General features: G+C 37.0%; 3 protein-coding genes and 1 long non-coding RNA gene across 4 annotated transcripts; 2 read left to right on the forward strand and 2 right to left on the reverse strand.

The window, feature by feature from the left end:
• The first annotated feature begins 1,423 nt into the window (after nt 1–1,423).
• Nucleotides 1,424–2,477, forward strand: LOC121731910 (probable H/ACA ribonucleoprotein complex subunit 1). Its single transcript, XM_042121598.1, has one exon. It carries the CDS (start codon nt 1,508–1,510, stop codon nt 2,168–2,170), a length of 663 nt encoding a protein of 220 aa, XP_041977532.1. The 5' UTR covers nt 1,424–1,507; the 3' UTR covers nt 2,171–2,477.
• Nucleotides 2,478–3,158: 681 nt separating this feature from the next.
• Nucleotides 3,159–3,743, reverse strand: LOC121726482 (ER membrane protein complex subunit 5). Its single transcript, XM_042113875.1, has 3 exons — nt 3,609–3,743; nt 3,485–3,537; nt 3,159–3,367 (listed from the first exon to the last, which is right to left on the reverse strand). Exons 1-3 carry the CDS (start codon nt 3,688–3,690, stop codon nt 3,167–3,169), a joined length of 336 nt encoding a protein of 111 aa, XP_041969809.1. The 5' UTR covers nt 3,691–3,743; the 3' UTR covers nt 3,159–3,166.
• A 2,682-nt stretch (nt 3,744–6,425) lies between these two features.
• LOC121728255 (sodium/potassium-transporting ATPase subunit beta-2-like) lies at nt 6,426–20,140 on the forward strand. Its single transcript, XM_042116397.1, has 7 exons — nt 6,426–6,479; nt 6,565–6,716; nt 10,900–11,157; nt 13,507–13,687; nt 16,856–16,967; nt 17,389–17,557; nt 19,890–20,140. Exons 2-7 carry the CDS (start codon nt 6,584–6,586, stop codon nt 19,991–19,993), a joined length of 957 nt encoding a protein of 318 aa, XP_041972331.1. The 5' UTR covers nt 6,426–6,479; nt 6,565–6,583; the 3' UTR covers nt 19,994–20,140.
• On the reverse strand, nt 18,565–24,470 carry LOC121728263. Its single transcript, XR_006035766.1, has 4 exons — nt 24,411–24,470; nt 20,694–20,759; nt 19,329–19,467; nt 18,565–19,172 (listed from the first exon to the last, which is right to left on the reverse strand). It is a non-coding gene; the product is annotated as an uncharacterized LOC121728263 (long non-coding RNA).
• Nucleotides 24,471–24,498: the final 28 nt, after the last annotated feature.

Consider the following 24,498-nt stretch of genomic DNA (forward strand, 5'->3'; position numbering starts at 1 on the left):
TAGTTTTGATTTTATAGGGATTCAAAGTTTCGAAAAATATCGATTCCCGCTAACAGTCCCGCGACCGCTTGTGACGTTATAGCACAATTCTGCCGCGCGGGCCCCATACAATAAACGTGATTTTTTGCTCTATTTCAACAACGGCAACAGGTAGGCACTTGAAATTTTCACCAAGGCCTTAATTATATTATGTGTACTTTAATATTTAATAATAATATTAAAATAAAATAAAAATTTAAGGGGGCTTACCATACAAAAATCCCTGTACTGTACAGAACTCTTCGTGCGCGAGTCCGACTCGCACTTGGCCGATTATTTATTTGCGTTTTTTTACTAATCGGACTCGCTCATGAATACACATACCGTTTTAGAGCAAAATAGGCTGAAAATTGTGATTTTTTGTATGGGAGCCACCCTTAATTTTTTATTTTATTATAGTACTAGCTGTTGCCCGCGACTTCGTCCGCGTGGACTTTACTTTATAGTGCGCGATGTCAACAAAATTGGTGTCAAAAGCTTTTATAAAAAAAAAAAAACCCTGGTACCCCTTAAATCTAAACAAACAGCTGTGCAGTGTGCACATAATATTTCAATTTTTTTTTAATAAAACTTTATATTTTATGCCAAATTTTTAAGCTTATTTAGCCCCCCAATTAAACAACGTTACCCATAAACTATTTATCATTGATAGGTTTAAGGTGACGTCACTGCATAAATAAAGTACAGAGTTATTAAATAACGTAAAAAAGAATTAACAATCGAAAAAAAACGAAAATCAATTGAATGATAATACCACCTCTTATAGCAACACGTTTGAGTAAGCGTTTGTGCGATGTAGGAGACGACACGGCGCAATCTATTATGATTTTTTGGAACTAACTTAATTTGAACTTTACGCATTTTTACCCTCTTACAACCCTTTTTTTTTCAGATAAAAAGTAGCCTATGTCCTTTCTCAGGCTTTAGACTATCTGTGTACAAAATTTCATTACAATCGGTTCGGTAGTTTTGGCGTGAAAGCGAGACAGACAGACAGACAGACAGATAGAGATACTTTCGCATTTATAATATTAGTATTAGTATAGATATAGATTAGTATAGATTATGTGTGTTTTGAAAATTGAAAGTGAATAGTGATGAACATGAAAGTTGAAAGTTTGAGACTTGAAAGTGTCAATGGCAGGTTTTATTTTTATTGTTTGACAAAAAAAAAAGATTATTGCTCTTAGATGGCTCTTAGTATATAAAATGAGCGAAAATCGTGACAAAACTTAAACTTTCTCTAACAAGTCTAACAACCTAACAACTGTTCAACAGGAACATCTTTATGACCGAAAAGGTTCTAAATGTTTTTCTGCTGTGGTCACAAATTAAAAGAAGAAGAAGAAGACCAAATTTGTCAAAAACGCATGGTGTATTTTGAATTTTGTTAGCAAATTATTGAATCTTGTTTTAGGTTATATTCAGCTGCTTTCGTTTATATTTTTCTGTCGATACTGGTATCAAAATGTCTTTTCGTGGAAGGGGTGGTGGTGGTGGAGGACGCGGTGGATTCGGGGGACGAGGCGGCGGTAGAGGCTTCGGAGGCGGACGAGGGCGTGGAGGCGGCGGCGGAGGTTACAGACAGCAAGATGCTGGACCACCAGAATCTGTGATACCCCTGGGACACTACGGCTGGACAGTGCAAGACGATCTCGTGTGCAAAGTGGACATCGAGGACGTGCCGTATTTCAACGCCCCCATATATCTTGAAAACAAGGAGCAAATCGGAAAGATCGACGAGATCTTCGGAAACCTACGAGATTACTACGTATCAGTTAAACTGGGGGAGAACATTAAAGCTAAAAGTTTCAAAGACGGCCAACAGTTTTACATAGACCCGGCGAAACTTCTGCCTCTGAAGAGGTTCCTGCCCCAACCTCCGGGCGCTAAGCGCGGCGGTGGTGGCAGGGGCGGGCCGCGTGGTGGTCGCGGCGGGGGCGGCAGGGGAGGAGGCGGCTTCGGTCGCGGCGGCGGCGGTGGATTCGGCCGAGGGGGCGGCGGCCGCGGTGGTGGCGGCGGATTCGGTCGCGGGGGTGGCGGCGGGTTCGGCCGTGGAGGTGGAGGCGGCTTCGGTCGCGGTGGCGGCGGCAGGGGTGGCGGGTTCCGGGGAGGACGAGGAGGAAGATAGTCCCGTGCGAATGGTCTATTGACTAGAGAATATGTGACTATTGACTAAAGAATATGTTGTACTGTATACGAGTGTAATGTTAAAGGAGTATTCATTGTTACATTCAGAGTGTCCTCACATTAAATATATGGCAAAACTTATATTCCATTTAAAAAATTGCAGAATATTACTGCAAAATTCTGAAAGTTTTTAAACTTTACCTATTACATATTTATGCATTTCCCGTACTGTACTGTGTACATAACATTTAAAATCAAAAATATGTGATTATGCATAGGTACCGCAAGTACCTAGGTTATTGATATTTTGTTGTAATATAAAATATGACAGCACAACTTGTTTTAATTTCAGAATATAGACAAATCCATCTCATCTTCACTGTCTGAAGTTAATTTATAGAAAAATTTCTAATACTCATGTGTCAAAATATAAACTACTATGATTTTCACTAATTACTGTACAATTAATTCATCAATGCCCCATATGGTCACCGGTGACCGAGACACAAAAGAAATTCTATTATGTCTCATTTCTCCATGATCAACGGGTTAATAATCTGCTGATTGACAAACTATAATAATTTTTATTATAGCAAGGTTGAAATGAGAAGAAGTAGCAGCTTCATATTATTATCCTGTTTATTCTTAATCATTCATCAAAGCTTTTCAAACACGGTTACTATGGTCATAATACCAACAGTTGTTAAAATGATAATAAATATTAAATAATAAATAATTATACATATTAATGCACTTTGACAGAACACAATAATCAAAGTAACATTCAGTTTGTATTTATAAAATATGTTACTGTTCGGCTGCGTTTCCACTGACACAGAGCTTAGCGGTGCCGAATTGACCAATCACCATGCTCAAAATCTTCGCTGTCATTCCGCTGGAATAGCACGATTGTTTAATTCGGGCACCGCTAACGGCTAAGCTCCGCTCCGCGTCAGTGGAAACGCACCTTTACAAATGGTTTTTCTGTCAAACAACTTTATGACTGCACTCTCTTGTGTACAAAGGGTGAATAGGTCTTCCCTCGGTGGCAGAACACACTGAACGAGGACAAGTTAGACTGAGTCTCCCAGCTGTTTGTGTTCATCTCCGCAGCAGCAGGTATCTCCCGAAGACTGCCAGCTACATTCAGCACGCTCCACAATATCACAAACAGACTCAATACAGCCTGTATGTTTATCTGTAAATGTACGAAGAATGAGAGTTTTAACATAGTAAGTTAGTTTTAACTATTTATATGAGCGGCATTGTTGTTAATCTATCACTTTAGTCTTTATATAGCAATTTATATACTTACATCTAAAGGCAATGTTGTAAACTCTTGAGATGTAATTCGCAAATAGGACCGGTCTGAAACCAACAAAAAGTTATTTGAATGTTGTTTAGTAGTTATTAATTTAGATTATGTCTATTATACATACGTTGAGCCGCAGAAAATGCAGAATGAAATAGTGAGATGAACCCAAAACAAATAATAGTCTTATGGAGTGAAGATGATCCCATCTTTCGAGAAATTTGTGAGGTACCGTATAAGAAGTTTTAAATCCCTAATATTTTTTTACAAAATTTTTTTATTAAACTGCAATTTTTAATTAGTATTTAGTTATTCTTCGTCTTCTACAAAACTGTCAAGTCTAGTGTCAACTGCTTGATGAGTGATGACAGGCGTCATGACTCGCTCGAGTCAAGACCAAAGACGGTCAGCACAGACTACAGAGCAAAGACTAAAGTAGTCTTTATTATACCGCATTTATACACTCGCACGAATCGCGAAGAATCACTCGAGACGAATTAACGAACACGAATGTGTTAACAGTGCGCTCGCTATTCGCCTCGCACTTCGCCTCGTACTGCATTTGCAAATTCGCATTTGCTATTCGCCTCGTCATTCGACGAAACATCCCACGAAACATTCGTATACGAATGCTGTCGCGAACTACCGTTCACACATTCGTGGAGTGATTCATTTTGATATTCGCACACGAACATGGAGGAAGTGTTCATATTATGATAGCGATGTTGAATGAGAAATATGAAATTTATGATAGCGATAATTTGGGTCCCAAATGAGCTCATCCTTTTTGTAATATTCTAGGAATTCTAAAATTCGCCCTTCACTCCATCTCCACTCCATTTTTATTACGTAATAATAATACTAAATAATAATAAATCTTTATTAAAACCAAAATTTATTTCCTTATTATATTAGCCCGCCAAACTGCATAGTAGTTTATCGGCGAGCTACGCGCTCATAAATACTATATTAAAACTAATAAATATATTAATATACTTTAAAACAAAATCTTTTAGTATGTATAATGTATAATAAGTTATAAGTAAGTATCTTAAATTATGACTTATAAGTTTACAAAATAGTAAGAAAAGAAACTATTGTAGTAACTAATAACATTGTACTATAACATAATAATAATAATAACATGATATCATTTTTAATATACACTGTACTAACAATAGGCTTATTTTCAGTTCAGTGTACAGTCAAATATTATGCATGTTCGGCTTTGTACTGTACGTCCTGTAGGGTCGGACGCTAGCTGTCAACTGAATGCAGGCAAAGGTGTAAACAGTAAGTTCGTATTCGCTATTCGTGTCCTTTGATTCGCGTCCGAAAAACCGCTCCCAGCGCGAATGCCACGAATATATAATAAGTAGTCTCCAACCGAAACTGATTTTTCAGCTGAAACCGAAACCGAACTTTCGGCATTACTCTTAGTTTCGGCCGAAACCTAAACCGAAACCGAAACTTGGTAAAACATTCAAAATTACGATTATTTACTGAAATTGATTGATTTTTAACATAAATTACAATTTTTCAAACTAAAGAAAAAGTACCACATTGAATTTTTTACTTTTGGCGACATTTCTTACCATAAATATTATTATTCTTAGACTCAAATAACTTTTTGTACTATATAATATATTCCGTTTTTTATACGATTCCAATCTGATTTTTATCTTCTGAACGCCTAATATTCGAGTTTTACCTTGATAAAACACATGTCCTGACTTCTGTCGGTGTAGTGTATGACAGACCGAAAAATATAGGCGAAAAAATTGTTAAGTTGACATTTTTCACAGATATGCGTTTGGTAAGCTTATTTATCGTTTCTTGCTATTTGTTACTAAAACAACGTGGCAAGGCTCAAAGATTATAAAAACGTATAAAAATCATCAATCACACGTATTAACGTAAACTTAGATTCATTAATCGCGATTAAATGAAGAATGTAAAATCTATTTGAAACAAAACGAGATTCACGTCGCCATATAAACGCGTTCATTGTTCAATGAGAACTTAGTTTAATAAAACGTTTAAGTGAGATTGGTGAAATTCCCCTTAATGTATTATAACGAAGGGTTACCCTGAGACAATTTAATTAAGACAATTTAATGAAAATAAAACGAAGTGCTAATTTTTGATTTGGGAGTAATCTGGAATACATAATTTCAAAACATGATTAAATAGATGGTAGCGAACTGAGCCAGGGCCTCGGTGGCAAGCAAGCTCGAGTTAACTGCGAAGTTTACCGAACGATGCATGAGTTTCGGTTTCGGCTATATTTTGGCCGAAACTGAAACTAAGGCCGAAACTAGATTTTTTAGAAGAAACCGAAACTTCGGTCGGTCACTAATAATAAGGATTTAATATTGTATCAGTAGATAATGTTGTGTGTATACTGTGAGGTTGCTAACTATGTTATATTTGTCTAATAGTTAAAACCTGTTATTGGCTTTCTTTTTATATAGTATCGGTTCTATTTTATTATAAACATAAGCTGTTGGTTTTCCAAAACAAATAAATAAAGATTAATTATTATTATTATTATTAGTATTTAGTATTATTATTATTATGTAATAAAAATGGAGTGGAGTGAATTTGAAATTGAAATTTTAGAATTCCTAGAATTTTACAAAAAGGAAGAGTTCATTTGGAACCCAAAATATCGCTATCATAAATTTCATATTTTTATTTCAACGTCGCTATCATAAATGAACACGTCCTCCATGTTCGTGTGCGAATATAAAATAAATTACCTACCCCACGAATGTGTGATTCGCGACAGCATTCGTATACGAATGTTTCGTGGGATGTTTCGTCGAATGACTAGGCGAATGGCGAACGCGAATGTGTAAATGCAGTATATACTGTCAGTGCCATTCTGAATGCAGTTTGACAAGTGACAACTGACAACTCGTAGGCTGCAGCAGCCAGCAAGCCGACGCGACGGTTGCTGACGGGCGCTTGATATAGACTGGAACTTTTGGAAATTGTAAACAATTCGTAGTTTTTTTATTAAAATCTTTATATATGAAACAAACAGATAATTATATTGAATTTGTTTGTTTATAATCTAGACACAGTATTGAGTGGAAAATGCAGAATTCAAAGTTCCAGGAGTTTGAAACAGACTTAAAACGTAACCAAAAGAGTGCCGGGCAGAAACTTTCAACTTTTTTTTACAATGAGGAAACTGGAGAGTTCATGGGAAGAACAGCGGGAAGTTGGGGTTTGTACTTTAGCAATAACTTATTCACCGAAAACAATATCCATATCCACAAGTAAGCTAGTTTCGACTGTTTATTTGGGCGTGGCTTTGTGCTTTTTGTGGGGAATTATTTCAAGAGATGTTAGACTATCATTATTGTTCCTTACAACGACTTTCTGTGGTATTTGCTAGTTTAATTCTTTTTCACTAAACATTTTCCATGATATCCTATGGCTTATTTTGTGTGTCTTTGAGAAAACACCAATCCCAAAAGTTATATTTTACACTAGAACGGGTAAGCCCTAGATTCTAGAACAACTCAAAATATTTAACAACTAGCTGTTGCCCGCGATTTCGTCCGCATGGACTTTAGTTTATAGTTGTTCCCGTACATCGATTGAATCGTTTACGCGCAAATCAGAAAAGTATATTGTGTGGGAATCGCAAATTTTCCGGGACAAAATAAGTATTCCTTGTCCTTTCCCGAGACTCAAAATATCTCCATACCAAATTCCATCAAAATAGATTGCTCGCAAATTGAATAGTTTACTCGCAAATCATAAAAGTATATTGTGCAATAACCATACATTTTTCCGGGACAAAATGTATCCTATGTTCTTTTTCGGGACTCAAAGTATCTTTAAGTATACCAAATTTCAGCAAAATGGGTCCAGGCGTTTACGCGTGATGTTGTGACTCATGACCCAAGAAATATAATGTTCCGATAAATTAGATATTGCACAGACAAATTAGTCCACAAAACATAGCCTATGATCCTTCACGTGGTCTACTTACTTATCTGTGCCAAATAACAGAAAAATTGCTTCAGTAGTTCGTGATATAAGCCCTTTCAAATAATTTCCCCCGTTTTTTTCCACATTTTCCTCTATTTCTTAGCTCCTATTAGTCATTGCGTGATAAAATATGGCCTATAGCCTTCCTCAATCAATGGGCTATCTAACACTGAAAGAATTTTTCAAATCGGACCAGTAGTTCCTGAGATTAGTGCGTTAAAATAAGCTCTTTCAAATAATTTCCCCCGTTTTTTCCACATTTTCCTCTATTTCTTCGCTCCTATAAGTCTTAGCGTGATAAAATAAAGCCTATAGCCTTTCTCGATATATGGGCTATCTAACACTGAAAGAATTTTTCAAATCGGTCCAGTAGTTCCTGAGATTAGCGTGTTCAAATAAGCCCTTTCAAATAATTTCCCCCCGTTTTTTCCACACTTTCCTCTATTTCTTGGCTCCTATTAGTATTAGCGTAATAAAATATAGCCTATAGCCTTCCTCGATAAATGGGCTATCTAACACTGAAAGAATTTCGGAAAATCGGACCAGTAGTTCCTGAGATTAGTGCGTTCAAACAAACAAACAAACAAACTCTTCCCAATTATAATATTAGTATAGATTTTCAATGTGCTGCTAAATCATGCCTGGTGAAGCACTCATGTTTTATTTTGAAAACAGCATAAAATTGTTGTTGAGAAACTAAATTCTTGTAAACATTTTAGGAGTAAAAAACCTAGAAACTATGTTTCCTAAAGTAAGTACTACATTTAGGTTGGACTGGAGGAAACAGGGCACTAAACTTTTGTGTCAAAATTTTAACCTCATAACCATCCCTTTTGAATGGGTTGAATTTTTTCGTCAAAATTCTACTGTCTTTTTCAAATAGTGTCCCGTTTCCTCCAGGGCAACCACCAACTTCAAAAACAATCAACCATCATCAATTTGACCCGTACATATGTCATATTTCCAGAACTGCCTGCCCTTTTTGTATATTATGTTAGTCTTTAGTCAGCATCTGATCAAATGTTCCAAATTTTAAAAGTGTATGTATGTATGTTTTTATGTTTGTATTCGCATATTTCCGGAACTACAAGTACAATTTAAGTAACTCTTTTTTGTACTTCATACTTTTGTTTTCAGATACGGAACTTTAATTTTAAATTACATACAATTTTGAAGTTGTTTATATCTTTTTCAAATACTATTGTATAGCATGTGTTTGTCTCTATTAAGGGCCACAGTTCAATATTTTACTTAAAAAATAAACCAAGAATTATTACTTGAGGTGTGCTCAATAAAAAGTAATATAAAGTTATCATTACACAATGATACTCTGATACAGTTACTATGTAACAAATCAGAAGCCATAGTAAAGTTAATTGATGTAATTGCATTACAGTTATATCAGTTATATTGGACACAATTTACTGAAGGTTTAATTGTAAAAATGTGCACCTTAGTAGTACTGAAGTATTTAGCTATAAATTTTGGTTATTTAAAATATAGGTAAGTAGTCAAAAATAATCTACTTTGACAGTATTTTTTAATGCTGTAAGTATAGATAATATTTTGTTTTATTTCATTATTGTTATCTACTAGATGATTTTTCCGGGATAAAAAGTAACCTAAGTCCTTTCCCGGGACTCAAAGTATCTCCATACCAATTTTAGCAAAATCGGATCAGCGGTTTGGGCGTGAAGAGGTAACAGACAGAAAGACAGACAGATACACTTTCGCATTTATAATATTAGACCAAGAAAGAATATTTTAAAACAAAAAAAAAATTATAGTAGGATGAAACCTATTAGAAAAGAAGGAGAATACTATAAAAATTACGGGAAAAATAATTTACGGGCGATCTGAGGTCGGGAAGGGTATAGGGGAAGGTTTTAAGCGGTAAAAACGGTTTATCTCGATTTCTGGCAAAACTAATAGTCCTATGAAAAAAAGTCATATGGCAAAGTTGTAGGTAATATAAAGACCTAAGACTTTTGTATTGACGCTTTTTTCGCATAACCTCAAAATCTATGTGAAAAATTCAAAAAAATATGTTTGTGGTTTTTTATTTTTATATCTTTTACAAAAAAAAATTTTTTCACGAAATTGGGTAAAAACTTACCTTTTTATGTCCTAAATACGCTGTAATTTATTGGATTACAAATATTTATTTTGAATTAATATCGAAAAAGCACCCTAATTTTCAATCGAAAATTCACCCGTCAAAATATCAGCTTTTTTCAAAAAGTTGGTATGCTTTCTGGTGGCTTTCTGTTCGTTGAAATCTCTACTTTCAGACAATGAAAAAAAAATATTTTTTACCATACTAAATCTTCTCAGAAAATGCAAAAAATCGAAAAAAAAACTCTAATTAATTTTTTTTTAAAATCATTATGAATAATTTCATTTAAAAAATGTGATTGCTGCAATTTGTTTCCATTAAAAAGTTGATTTATTTAATTCTTATTACATTTCTGTCATAGAAAATCTCATTATATGTAATAAATGTAAATCTATACTTATAAATAACATGTCCTGACCGACTGACTGATTCACCATCGCTGAGCAAAAACTGTTAAAGTTACAGCCACAAAATTTGGTGAGTAGGGTTGTTTTATTAAGTAGACACTAGACACCCACTAAGGAAGGAATTTCGGAAATTTTACTCCGAAGAGGGTGAATAGGGGTTGAAAGTTTGAATGAAATTCGGTAATTTCTTAAGTTTAACATGACTCTGAAGCCATAGTGTGAAAGTATCACTTACTTAAATCCTAATCCCTATCATTTTATACTTTGTAATAATCCACTTTCTACTATTTAATCCTGCATAGTTACTTTGACACGCAGTCATGACTATAATCTTTGTCAAAGAATAATATTTGTACAAATCTGAGGTATAAACATAGGAATTGGGGAAACACTTTAGGCTGCATTTTATAATGGACATTGAGCACTCTCGATAGTATTTTTCGCTTAAAGCCATCAGCTAGACTTCAGGTAGATAAACCTAATCTGCAAACAAGATTTTAAGGGTATTGATGAAATAACATTACAACTTACATTACAAATAATTATATTATGTCGCATGTTTGATAAAGCATTTAGGCTGCGTTTCCACTGAATCGGAGCGGAGCGGAGCGGAGCTTAGCGGTGCCGAATTGACCAATCACCATGCTCGAAATCTTCGCTGTCATTCCGCTGGAATGGCACGATTGGTCAATTCGGGCACCGCTAAGCTCCGCTCCGCTCCGCTCCGCTCCGCTCCGCTCCGCTCCGCTTCAGTGGAAACGCAGCCTAAACATGAGGGCGAAGATAGGTGTATATTTTAATATTGACAAACTGTAAGGAAGCATTTGAAAGAGCACCTTTAAATTATTATCTTAAATACAAAAAAACATAAATTATTATCATTGCAGGCAAAATCCTCCTGTTCTACGTGATATTCTACGCGGCGCTGGCGGCGCTGTTCTCCGTGTGCATGGCGACGTTCCTCCAGCACTACATCAACCCGCGCGTGCCGCGGCTGCAGCAGGACTACGGCGTGATCGGCACCAGCCCCGGCCTGGGCTTCCGCCCGCTGCCCGAGGACGTCCGCAGCACGCTCATCTGGTACAAGGGCACCGGGTACGACAGCTACAGCTACTGGGAGGACCAGCTCATTGATTTTCTGTCGGGTATGTTTCGTTTACAGTAATCGGTGAAACTGGAAAGGGAGTCCTACCACACACCCATACAGAGTAAACACAACTAACGAGTAGGCCGACTCCGAAGAGATCTCGAAAATACGTTTGACGTAGTATGGGCCAGGCCACAACACTGCGTTTCGGCGTCGCATCGCAAAAACAACATCGCACAGAAATGCGTTGTCACAATGTCATCGGAAATCTCGCTGTCACGTTGCAAATTTCCACGATGCGTTCTGCGATGTCGTAGATTTTTGCGATGCGACGTATGCGTCGTCGTCGTCGTCGTCATCGTCGTTGTCGTAATGCGTCGTATCGCAAAAACAACATCGCACAGAAATGCGATGCGATGTCGCAACGCAAAAATTTCGCGCGCAAAAACGCAGTGTTGTGGCCTGGCCCTATGTCATATCGGCCGGCGCGCAAGTACGGACTTGCGTTACTATTTACTAAGCATTGTAAAACATGTTGAAATTGACACTGACGCCTAACTCGCGTATATTCGGTACTCTTACCTGACTCATCGTTGGACTCAGGCGATTGAGTCGAAGGGAGAGGCATTGGCTGTAAGTTTGGACATTGCGAAGGCCTTTGATCGGGTTTGGCATAAAGCGCTGCTATCAAAGCTTCCATAATACGGGCTGCCCGAGAAATTATGCAAGTGGGTCACAAGTTTCTTAGCAGATAGAAACATAAATGTCGTAGTTGACGGCGAATGCTCGGAAACTCAGTCTGTTGATGCTGGTGTCCATCAGGGCTGTGTGCTATCGCCTACCCTATTCATACTGCATATCAATGACATGTTACAGACCAACGGCATTCATTGCTATGCGGATGATGGTACAGGTGATGCTGTATATACCGGATCCCCCAATATTTCTCGGCTAAATGTCATTGAGAGTTGAAACGAACTTGCGTCTAAAATAGAGAATTCATTGGAGAAAGTCTCTGAATAGACATAACTTAGTCCAATCCAACCCCGCCAAGACACAAGTCTGCGCGTTCACCACTAAAAAGTCACCAATGGTCGTGTAACCTCGTTTTGAGGGGACCTCTTAAACAATCTCTACTAGCATTGAAATACTTGTCAACATATTGAGCGAAGTCCAGTTCCGATATCATCTAGATTCAAGAGGGTAAGGCCAAGTTAACCTCGAAGAAGCTTGATGTTCTTAACAGAGCGAGACAGTATTTCAGTCCGGACCAGCGCCTACATCTCTACAAGGAGCAGGTTCGGCCTCATATGGAATACTGCTCTCATCTCTGGGCATGGGGCGCCAAAGTACCAACCCCTCTGGATCGTATCCAACGAAGGGCCGCTCGAATTGTTGAATGCCATAGTGTTTCAAACAGCTTGGACCCCTTGGTATAACTCCGAGATGTAGCTTCACTCTGCATCCTCTATCACGGGGAGTGCTCTGAGGAATTGTTCATACCTTCTGCAACTTTTCGCCATTGCCCACGCGAAAAATATACTATCCTCATCGCCTTGATGAGTGGCAGTCTTCCACCGTGCGTTTTTCGCGTAACTTTCTGCCGCGCACTGAAAACCTCTGGAACGAACTGTCACCAGCAGTATTTCCGGACCTATACGACCTGCAAACCTTTAAGAAAGAAGAAAGAGCGTATTCCCTCTTAAAAGGCCGCCAACGCACCCGTATGCTCGTTTGCCCTCTTATTTCTTAAAAAAAACTCTTTAGTTCTGTCTACTTTGCCCATATGATTTGCTAATTTTTATCCACGAGATGAATCATACAAAGATTATTCTAATATCATGTAGGTTCGCGACTTGTATCGTGTTTCGGACGAAAGTGGGTCAGCAATCAGATATTTTAGTTTTAACGCATGAACGTGCGTTTTTATAATTCCGGACGTCACGTTATCGTGGACGCCGACTTCCACAATAAAACGTTGGGTACGTTAAATGCCCTTTTGATTTTACGCACTGCGGACGTTTTGTGCGGTTCAGAAGAGTGTAGACGTCGTGATGTCCTCTAACGTGCACGTTAAAAAGTAATCTTCGACGGAAATTTAAAAGCGTTTTCATAATAATATATTTCCATATATTTTACTTCCCTATGTTATCGTTTTACCGCGGACGTCCACGACATTACTGCCACTTCCAAAATTATAAAAGAGCACAATAGGTCACGAGTATCGAAGTTCTTGTTATATATAAGGTGTAACAAAACTTAGAGATAATACTTTAGGCGCTATTAACACACATTACATATCCTTAAGTTTAGGGTATGTAATGTGTGTTTCAATGAAACCGGTGTGGGAGTTATTAATTAATACATTTCTCATTTGAATGTAACAACACAAGATATTTGTGAACAGTATACAAGAAGAAGGGTCAGACGGCGGGCGCGGGACAGAACATCTACAACTGCGACTTCCAGAACCCGCCGCCGCCGGGCAAGGTGTGCGACGTGGACATCCGCGACTGGCACCCCTGCACGCAGGAGAACCACTTCTCCTTCCACAAGTCCTCGCCCTGCATCTTCCTCAAGCTCAACAGGTACTGTTCTCAAATTGCCGAATTTTGTCCGTAGCGGTCATTGACCCCCTGTCAAAAACCTTGTCATATTTCATCTCTTTCTATGCAAACCATGATTGACAATGAAGGCAAATGTTTTTAGTCTGAGGGCGGTATCGTATTTTACATACTCGATGTGAACTCAGTTACATGAAGTATACTTCGAACTTATAAATGGAGATTTTCATTCTAATGGATACCAAGAGGTTTTACTATGAATCTATAATAGTGTGTGTCTTTATAATGCTGGATTTACATGGGTGACTAAAGTCGCTCGTTTTACGCCGCACGGCGAAAATCGACTCGTCTAAATGGCAATTCGACTACGCCGCAGGCGGCTAAAGCCGCAAGCCCCAAGCCGCAAGCCGCATGTGGCTGGTGACTAAAATCGACCGTGCAAACGCTCAGTCGCAAGCGATCGCTTGCTGCAAATACGTAAGTTTGTCGGCACTGTAGCGAGCGCAGACCTCGGGCGGCACAGGCCATTTTTGTAGATTCGGCTTGGACAGGCGATTCGACTGGTGACTTGCCGCGCGACTAAAATCCACCCGTGTAAATCCAGCATAAGAGTTCAATTTTTTCTCAACTGTATAGAAAACTGTGCGAGCATTTTTCACGTAGATCCTGGACTAGAAAGGTCAATGACCGCCGGGCTGGACTATAGCTTGGGCATTGTTCTGAGAATACAGTAGGTACATCGCTGTTGATCCTGGCGACAGCTGCAGTGCAGTGCAGCAGCAGTGCCTGCAGTGGTGGGAATGTGTGGTGGGCCGATTACCCGATTTAAAAAAAGTAGGTGTATCACAGTGGGCGTTGGTTCCTGGTTATCTCCAGGATTTCTCCTAATTGTAGCTGTCACAGGACTTTCGTGATGGGCTCCGGCTTATGTTTTTGACGTTTATGGAAATTCCCCAATCCTAAACTACATCCTGAAAAGCCTCAAACTCTCATACAGTTATACCTATAATAAGTACTATCAGAGAAGTCCCTAGGCAGATGGCGGACCTAAATAATTTGTGTATGATATTGAATGTAACGAAACTTCTTGGTGGAAATTCATGTTTCATAGTAATAATATACACTTTTCATGCACTTTTTCCACTTTTATGAATCGAAACCGGTCGTGTGAAACGTAATTGTTAATTAATAAAAATTAAATTAAGAAATTTAAAGACAACTTTAAAAAGTAATGAAATTATATATTTTACTGACTTTAAGTTTAAATAATTCCTAAGTGTAAAGTGATATCGGTGTGTCGAGGGACCGCCAACAGTGTCTTTTGCATTTTGTATCGCCATGTCACAGATTGTCTCGATTCGGTTCGCTGTGAACTGACCCTTAAACTGTAATGTTATGTGAATAACACCCCTTTTTTGTCGGGGGTTAAAAAGTGGAAAAAGTGCATGAAAAGTGTATATCATTACTCTAAATAATTTGGTCGCGTTAGTCAAACCCATCCAACCGATCACAATTGAAAACTACTCGCAATTAAAATGAGCCCAAACACGAAACCATTGCTCTAAGTTGGTAAGAAGTTAGGTATCCTATTGATTACCAGGTGATGCTGCAGCACCAGGTCAACTTTCCATTATTGTGTAAATATTCATAAATGTCACGAACTAGAATGCAATAAAGCCCACCAAACGACTGCAAGTTGCTAATCGGTCCTTCACGAACCAGAGGAACCGCGATTTTTCAGCACGGAACAGGCTGATGATGATGAACTATAGCTAAGAACACTCTCAATTAAGTCAGCTTTCAAACAAAAAAACTAGATCAAAATCGGTCCACTTGTTTGGATGCTACGATGCCACAGACAGACAGACACGTCAAACTTATAACACCCCTTTTTTGTCGGGGGTTAAAAAGTTGAAAAAGTGCATGAAAAGTGTATATCATTTTCATTACTCTAAATAATTTGGTCGCGTTAGTCAAACCCATCCAACCGATCACAATTCACAGCTAACATTGAATTGACATAAGCCGACCATACGACGTAGCGCGTACGTCTGTCAACTGCATAGGAATCAATTTCCTCGGGTATACATTTAATCTGATGATTGATTTAATCGTGTCAGCATCCAGTATTTGGTGCCTGCTTCTGTATCAATCTAAATAAAAATCGGCCAAGTGCGAGTCGGACTTGCGAACAAAGGGTTCCGTACCGTTATAGAGCAGAAATAGGCCAAATATTTTGTTTTTTGAATGGGAATATTCAAATATTTATTTTATTATTAATGAAGTATAAAAGTAAACGTATATGACTGAAGATTTTGTGAAAATTTCAAGTGCCTATATGTTACCATTATTGATATCGAGTAAAAAAGGCCAAAAAATCACGTTTGTTGTATGGGAGCCCCCCTTAAATATTTATTTTATTTTTAGTATTAGTTGTTATAGCGGAAACAGAAATACACAATCTGTTAAAATTTCAGAAGTCTAGCTATAGCGGTTATTGGGATACAACCTGGAGACAGACAGACAGACAGACAGACGGGCGGACAGACATCGAAGTCTCAATAATAGGGTCCCGTTTTTACCCTTTGGGTACGGAAGCCTTATAAATAATATAGGACACCAGTTTTTAAAGCGTTTGTCTCCTTTGTATACAATAACTAGCTGTCCCGGCAAACGCTTCTTTGCCATATAAAGTATTTCGCCCGTATTATTTTATTAATAATAACAATAATAATAATAATTATTATTATTATTAAAGTATTTCGCCCGTATTATTTTATTGAAGTGACTAAATAAGTATGTCACCATGGCATCGTCCATCGCTATCCCGTCGCATAAACAATATGCATATAAAATATGGTTAAAATCAGTAAAGCCGTTTAGGAGAAGTACGCGGCCTAACATTGTGACACGAGAATTTTATATATAAGATAATATTATTATCATCACTATCGCTTACTAAACCTAAACATCCATACTAACATTATGAAATTTTAAAATTGTGTCCGTCTGTCTGTTACCTTTTCAGGCCTGGACCCATTTTATAGAAAGATATAAAGATACTATGAGTCTCGGAAAAGGACATAGGATTCTTTTATCCCAGAAAAGTGAACGGTTCCCGCGCGAAAAACGCATTTTGGTGCAACGGAGTTGCGGGCGTCATCTAGATAACATTATATTTAATTATTTCAGAATCTTCGGCTGGCGGCCCGAGTTTTACACCGGGGAGGACGATCTGCCGCAGGACATGCCGGTCGGCCTGCAGGAGCAGATAAGGAACATCACCAGCGAAAACATTCATCGTGTACGTTATTTCAAAATGTAAAAAAAAAACATTGTCGACTCTTTTCGACCTTTTACTCGACAGTAAGGCTGAAAAGTGGTTAACTGTACGAGTACAACACGGCGGATAAGCTATATCTACACATCCTGTGTAGATAAAAATATGTTTGAAACGTTTTATTCATTAAAATATATTAAAAAATAAAGTGTTGATAATGAAACAAAAACTTCAAATATGAGTGCTCAGAATCACTCCCAAATATAATGTTCGAAGTAGAAGTAAGAAAGGCTTTACGTGGTATGCCCTACAATCGAAGCCCTGGAGAAGATGGCATAGCTACTGAAGTACCTACTTATTTCTAGATTCGACTCTGATTCTGTCGGGAGTAAGGCAGCTGTTTACAAAGGATATAGCTATCTCCCTCACTCGTCTCTTTCTCCAGGGCAACATGGTGTGGGTGTCGTGCCAGGGCGAGACGCCGGCGGACCGCGAGAACATCGGGCCGCTGCGGTACATCCCCCAGGCCGGCTTCCCCGGCTACTACTACCCCTACAACAACGCCGAGGGCTACCTCAGCCCCCTCGTCGCGGTGCACCTCCAGAGACCCAAGAGTGAGTAGTGTATATTTTTTTTATGAAGTAAGGGGTAAACGAGCAAACGGGTCACCTGATGGAAAGCAACTACCGTCGCCCATGGACACTCATCTCATCTCATCTCACTCATCAGAAGAGCTGCAGACGTGCGTTGCCGGCCTTTTAAGAGGGAATAGGGTAATAGGGTAGGGGATTGAGCCTCCGGTATATCCAAAGAAGTTGATTCCTAGGCAGATCGCGGACCTTCATAATTTGGTCGATTACGTCAAACCTAGCCAGCTCGACCAGTATTGAATTGACATAACCCAACCAACTGATGTAGGTCCGTCAACTGCCTGTCATTCCCGCTCTAACCACCGCCGCGAAGTGACCGTTCTGCAACGATTTTAAGTGGGATAAAATATGTTATTGTAAAAAAATTAACACCCTATTTTGTTGGTTAAATGTGGACTCTCCTAATGATTCCTAAGTCCTAAAAAAATTTAGCCGGAAGGTTTAATTGCACCCTGTATATTATATCTGTAGCCAGTAAACTACATATTGTTATGTATTTCTATAGCCATTACGGCTCAACTCACACTGGAGCAGAGTTGAAGCATCGCAACTAATAGAGATGAATATGTTTTATTTTTTAATTTGCTTGCGAAAAACATGACACGTCGTTTCGACTCTTCCCTAGTGTAATTTAAGCCGAAAAGTGTTATTTTCAAAAATCCTTTTTGTGGTCACCTTGTTTAGCATCTCCTTAACCCTCGATCACTCGCGCGGTTTTTAGCACCGCGAGCGCTCGCGGGGTGTTGTGGCCACCCCACATATTCTAAGTGATTTTTTATGCAATTTAATATCAGTTAACAAAAATAAACCAGCATATTATTATTTTGTGTGGTTTGATGTGTGTAAATAAGAAAATTTAAATTGTATAATCAACTTTATTGCTGTTCTATAAAACATTAAAGTATCAGCCTTTTTTGGTCGTTATATTTGGATCTTTTCAGAAAAAAGACAAAAAACAAATACTTCTAGCTTTTTCACATAAACTTTCTCATTCAAAATCGTAAATCTAAAGTCTAATTAACTAAATAAAATGAAATTTTCTAATTTTTCCGAACAGGAACTGAAAATTAACTTCATATGTTTTTGGCACATAATTTTTTTACGAAAATTACAGTGACTCAAGGTTATGGTGTCTTTACTTATACATCATTGCTTTTTTTAATTGTGACATTCATTCCGTGCTTGGTCCAGGAGCATTCAACGTCATCTTGAGTGCTTTGGGCAACCCTGGTTGTACATATCTTTTTTCAAGGTGGCCTTGAAGCATACTCATTTGCTCAAACCCAATGATTCCACAAACTCAGACCTTTTCATGCTACCTTGCGATTGCGCCATATTCCAACTGTAGATAACATTTTCATTGATGCCAGACGTATCCAGGACCCTCAAATCCAGCCTCATCTACTTTAGACTCTTCAACTGCTGAAGCATCCTGTGCTGACAAAGAATCATGATTAGATTCTTGAATAAAATCTTCCTCCATTCTGGCATTGCTCTCCACTACAGAATTACTTCTTCTAATAATGGCACCAATTGTTTCTCTTCCTCTTGTTCCCAACTCATCTAAACACCCAAATATCTGAAAAAAAAAGGTAAATACGAACAAAGAAAATATGTAAACAAAAAGTTTGTGCTACATAAATCATTGAATATATTATTCTAAGAAATAAACCATTATTTATAGTAAAGGCACAATAAAGTAATTTACTTTTACTAAAAAATTAAAAACACGTACCTTACTGGTAATGTAACTTCTGAAAAAGTATATCACGAGCACTCGCGGGGTGTCGTGACCACCTTTCAACTCCTTGTCAAGCTGAAAGCACTTTCGCCACACTGTCCCTTCCACCTCGTGTCGACGCATTTGAAGGTCACTTGAAGGTACCGGGAAGCGCGAATTCGTAACCAGAGTCATTATTATTCACTTTTACATTCAAAAACGCGTGGGGTGCTGTCAGCACCCCGAGAGTGATGGCGGGTTAACCGCGATAGCTAGACAGTTAAAATTTACACAAATTATGTATTACTGTAGCCGCTAAAACGAATGCCAAAAACTCAATATAATAATATTTAAAAATACAGATTATGTATCACTATAGCCACTATAACGAATGCTAAAAACAAAATATACTTAATAATTAAGTGAGGCTCCTATAATATACTTAATAATTAGGTGAGGCTCCTATGCAATAAACGTGTTTCAGCCATATCCAGGGTTGTTGGTAGCCACCGGGTACGCTCTTCAGTAGTAATTCACCTGTAGAATATGCTTAATTTGAATGAATTATATTTCCAGCGGGCATAGTGATCAACATCGAGTGTCGCGCGTGGGCCCGCAACATCATGTACGACCGGAAGGAGAGGATCGGCCTCGTGCACTTCGAAATCATGATCGAGTAGACCTGTGACATACGTTATACATACTTCAGTACCACTACTGTTACAGGAACAGTGGATATATAGCTTGTCAAAATAGAGTAGACGCTGTACACAATTTTAATACGTAAAAAAAATTAAAACTTATTAAATCGAGATAAAAATTTGCAATGTGATAATATTTAAAGTGTATAAGCGTTCTCTGTGGATATACAAAGAGAAAAAAACACATTTGTTAGTGAATACGTTTAGAAAATTTTGTACTGTGTCTACTCTTTCTTGACAGACTGTACATACTTTCATTGGATTCTATTTACATTGATGCAGCTGGACTGAAACACGTTTACATAAAACTATGATTGATGCGGGTTCCGCTGTTGTATAAAAGTTAATCAGCACTTGAGTATATTTCATTAGCCTAATTCTTGTCTGGCGAAGTAATTATGTTAACCCAAGTCGGCAATATTTTGTGCTCCTGTATACAGTATACTAGAATAAAGCTAATGTGTAACTGTTCGTATGTCAGAACAGACAAAACGTATTATAGGGACTCGGCATACTGAAGTGCTCTTTGTAAAAACATTCCAAAGTCAAAATATTTAAAAGACAATTTCTACTTAATTTTACTATTTGATACTTAATATACCATGAATATTTAAGAAATCTCAGTAATATTTTGTATATCTGAATATTTTTATACTTATAAGTACTATGTTTGGCTTACCTGTAAGGTTATACTTATGAACTCCGTCCAAGTGTAACTCGTGCCTAATATTCTTAGTCCCGTATTCTGTAATAAGATTATGATATTAATTATTTAGAAGAGCTGAATGCTAGTACATATCCTTAAAAAAACGTTAATTTTAAGACTTACTTTTAATGTTTATAAGCAATAATTTACTGAATCTTGAACTATGTTGAGACTTACTTTTTCTGATAATAGTGGTAATAATATTATTAATAATAAATTCTTTATTGCATTAAATATTACAAACAATAACTTATTACTAGAGGACTCTACTAACTAATAGTGGTGTAGCTGTAGTTGGCAGTTATGGGGAGAAATATTAATGGAGACATGTTATTATATTATAGGGATTCCTTAATGCAGCCCACCGTAGCGATATTTTTGTAAGGTAGCTTGATATTTTACATAAGCTGTTTGATCTGAGCCAGTCTAAATTAGTTAATTTCATGGGGGCACGTTGTAGTATGTCGCCGTTGTATAACAAAGCTTGTTATCAGTTATACTGGTGTCATTTTACATCAATACAACAGTATCTTAATCATTTTTTATCTCCGGTAACTGGGACTGATAAAATAAGACTTGAATATAAATAATTACTTAATAATATTATTTTCAAAATTCTGAATAGTGCCATCCAGTGAATCGCAATTCTCAAAGGATTGAAAAAAATCTTACTCGTATTTTGAAGAATATTTTTAATCTAAGCAAAAAATTTTAGTTGTTAATAACAAAACATTCCATCAGCTTGTGCTTATATACTTTTACTTATTTAATAGTTAATTTTTTTGCATTTATTTGTCTTTTTTTGCATTTTTGTGTTGAACTTTAAAATGTTATAGTCAATTTTTTTTATAATTCCGATACAGTAGTCTCCAGTTTTTATTGTTTATTTTTACAATTTTATTGTGACAAAGCTGTTTTGAATTTTTTAAATATTTGGATCAATGTTTATAGTTTGTGCGTTTTATGATGATATGCGTGACACATAATTGACAATAGTAGGGAAGTTACCTAACAAAAATTAATCGATAATTTAAAAATATCGAATCACTTCGTAAAGGAATTGCAATCGAAATTATCGATTTCGTACTGACATTTTAGTGGTGCCGGCGATTTTAGGATGGCCGCCCTTTTTTATCGATTTGATTTCGATTCAACAGAGTCAATTTCTATTGACATAAGTTCCGTTTCATGCATCTGAAATTTTTCAAATGTTTTCGTAACAATAGTTTTTCACAGTCAATATTTATAATTTTATATTAATAAGTTAGCATTTAGCAACTTTTCGTTTTTAATCATTTACAATTATAGGAAACATTTGTCTTTGTAGATGGAATATAATTTATTACATTTAGATTTTTTTTGTTTTCTTGTAAAAAAACCCGTAGCAAGGAATATGAAAACTGTCACCCATATCATCTTAAAACGCACAACCTAGTAAATGTCGAATATTTTACATATTAATAAAGACCGCTGTTTGAAGAAAAATATTACATACTTATAGGTACGTTGTAAAAAGTTATGGGGATTGAAAAATGCGGCGCAAGCTAGCTGATATTTGTCTTGAGCGTTTTCGATATATCATTAATTGCCACCAGAGGGACGGGTATTTCATGTCAAAACTCAAATGTCGTGTCAGACAGACATATGACAGCTATTGACATTTATTTATTTATTTATTTCAGAGGCACATCAACAACATAAACACAATCAGTACAATCAGTTACAATATTCAGACTAGGGCTATGCGCTTATGTCAATTACAGATATGCACAACATTATTAACACAATTCAATGTAAACAGTCAGTACAATAATATTCTATAATAATAAAAATCAATTAAATAATTCATAAAATAAAATGTTTTTGTTTAAGTAATAATCATATAATTGACATGTGGAACTTGGAACTATTTCGTGATATATGACAGCTGTTTGACACGACAATTGGCACGGATACATAGCGCCATTTGTCCCTCATTATTTAAAAATCACATCGACATTAAAAGTCAAGTTATCGTCTCACAAAAGAGCCTTCGCTGTAAAATTAGGAAAATTTTGCCTTCTATTTTTGTATATTTTTTAATTTAAGCTGCTTAATAATATTGACACATTGTAAAATAATATTTTTATTGAATACACGAAATTGAAACGACACTTGCATTATATATTACATAATCCCTCCCTAAAGTTTGTTGCCTACTACGAATAATAAAGTAGGTTAGTACAGGATGTAACAAAACATAGAGAATACTGAAGGCTATGTATGAGTCTTCTGTATAGAGATAACTGTAAAAGTAGCAGCGCTGAAAGAACAACTATTTTTTACATTTGTATGGGAAACATTTCACTACCCTGGGGCGCTTGCCCATACAAATGACAAAAAAAGGTTCTTTTAGCACTGCCACTTTCACAATGAACTCTATATAAGGATACATGCACACCCCAAAGTATTATCAATTAGTTTTGTTACAACCAGTACAGGTAAAATACCAAAGAAAACTTGACTTTTGGATATTGCTATTAAAATTTATTAGGCGTATCTTAAATGCTACTATTACTTTGTAAGTACCATACGTACATACATATGAATTATTATAGCTTTTAAGCGTCTTAATGTTTACATCTTACCTGATTATGATAAATACATTTTAGTTAATTTTAACCTGCAGTTACATAACTCGTAAGTCACCGAGGCTATCGCTATGTTGACGTTTAGTACTTGTATCTACTGTGTTACATTGCAATAAAAAAGCAAAATGAGTAAGTAGCCGTAATTATTCTCTACATTTTGCACCTACTTGGCTATATTTATAAGATATATTCTTATATATCTTATAAATATAGCCAAGTAGGTGCAAAATGTAGAGAATAATTACGGCCAAATTGGTTTTTATTAGTTATAAATAGGACACCATCGTGCATCGGCACATGTGTTAGACATTACGATATTGTTTATTGTTTTTTATCGCTTCCAGTGAACCCTAAAAGCAAAAGGTTCACTAATGACGTAGCAGGTATCCGAAACCAGGCATCCCATTAATATTGGATACTTAATATATTTATAACTAAAAGGAAGAATGACGAAGCTAAATTGAACAACAAAAGTTTTTAAATGAATTTCTATTATCTGGACCACGTATATTTTTATACTTATATGCTTTTATGGAGTACCTACCAATCCTACCATACAAACCTCAAGATCTCGACAAGCAATAATAACCGAGGTCGATTGACAAGATCGCTAGTCACTGGATAATTAGTAATCAGTAATGAGGTGACAGCTAGCATCAACAATGAAACAATAAGGTTAACGTGTGAATGGGCGGCTTACGTCACGTAGGTAACCAGAGCTAAATACATAATATTATGCGATACATTTATTCTGCAGACTGCACGAAAGTGCACCGCACACACTGCAGGGACTGTTACAAGCAATAATTTACTGAATCTTAAACTATATTTTAAGACCTACTGGCTGCTAGATCTGATAATGCTGGTGTAGCTTACCTTAGGGAGGCAGTTATGTAGTTGTCAGTAGTTCAGGCATTTAATGAGAAAAATATTTTATTTTATCAAACGGGCCATGGGGTTTTATTTGTCCTTAATGACATTTTTAAATCAAGGGTTTAAAAGTGCCATCCAGACTCCAGTTAATCTCAAATCTGTGATCTCAAACAAACATACGACTTACGAGCTGTTGTAAAACCAAGGTGCACCGCGCACGCGGGGCGCCGACCGCTGCGCGCGCGCACTCCGCGCCGCACGCTGCGCCCGCCGAC

The sequence above is a fragment of the Aricia agestis genome, chromosome 1 (genome assembly GCF_905147365.1).
Source record: "Aricia agestis chromosome 1, ilAriAges1.1, whole genome shotgun sequence".
Lineage (NCBI taxonomy): Eukaryota > Metazoa > Arthropoda > Insecta > Lepidoptera > Lycaenidae > Aricia > Aricia agestis.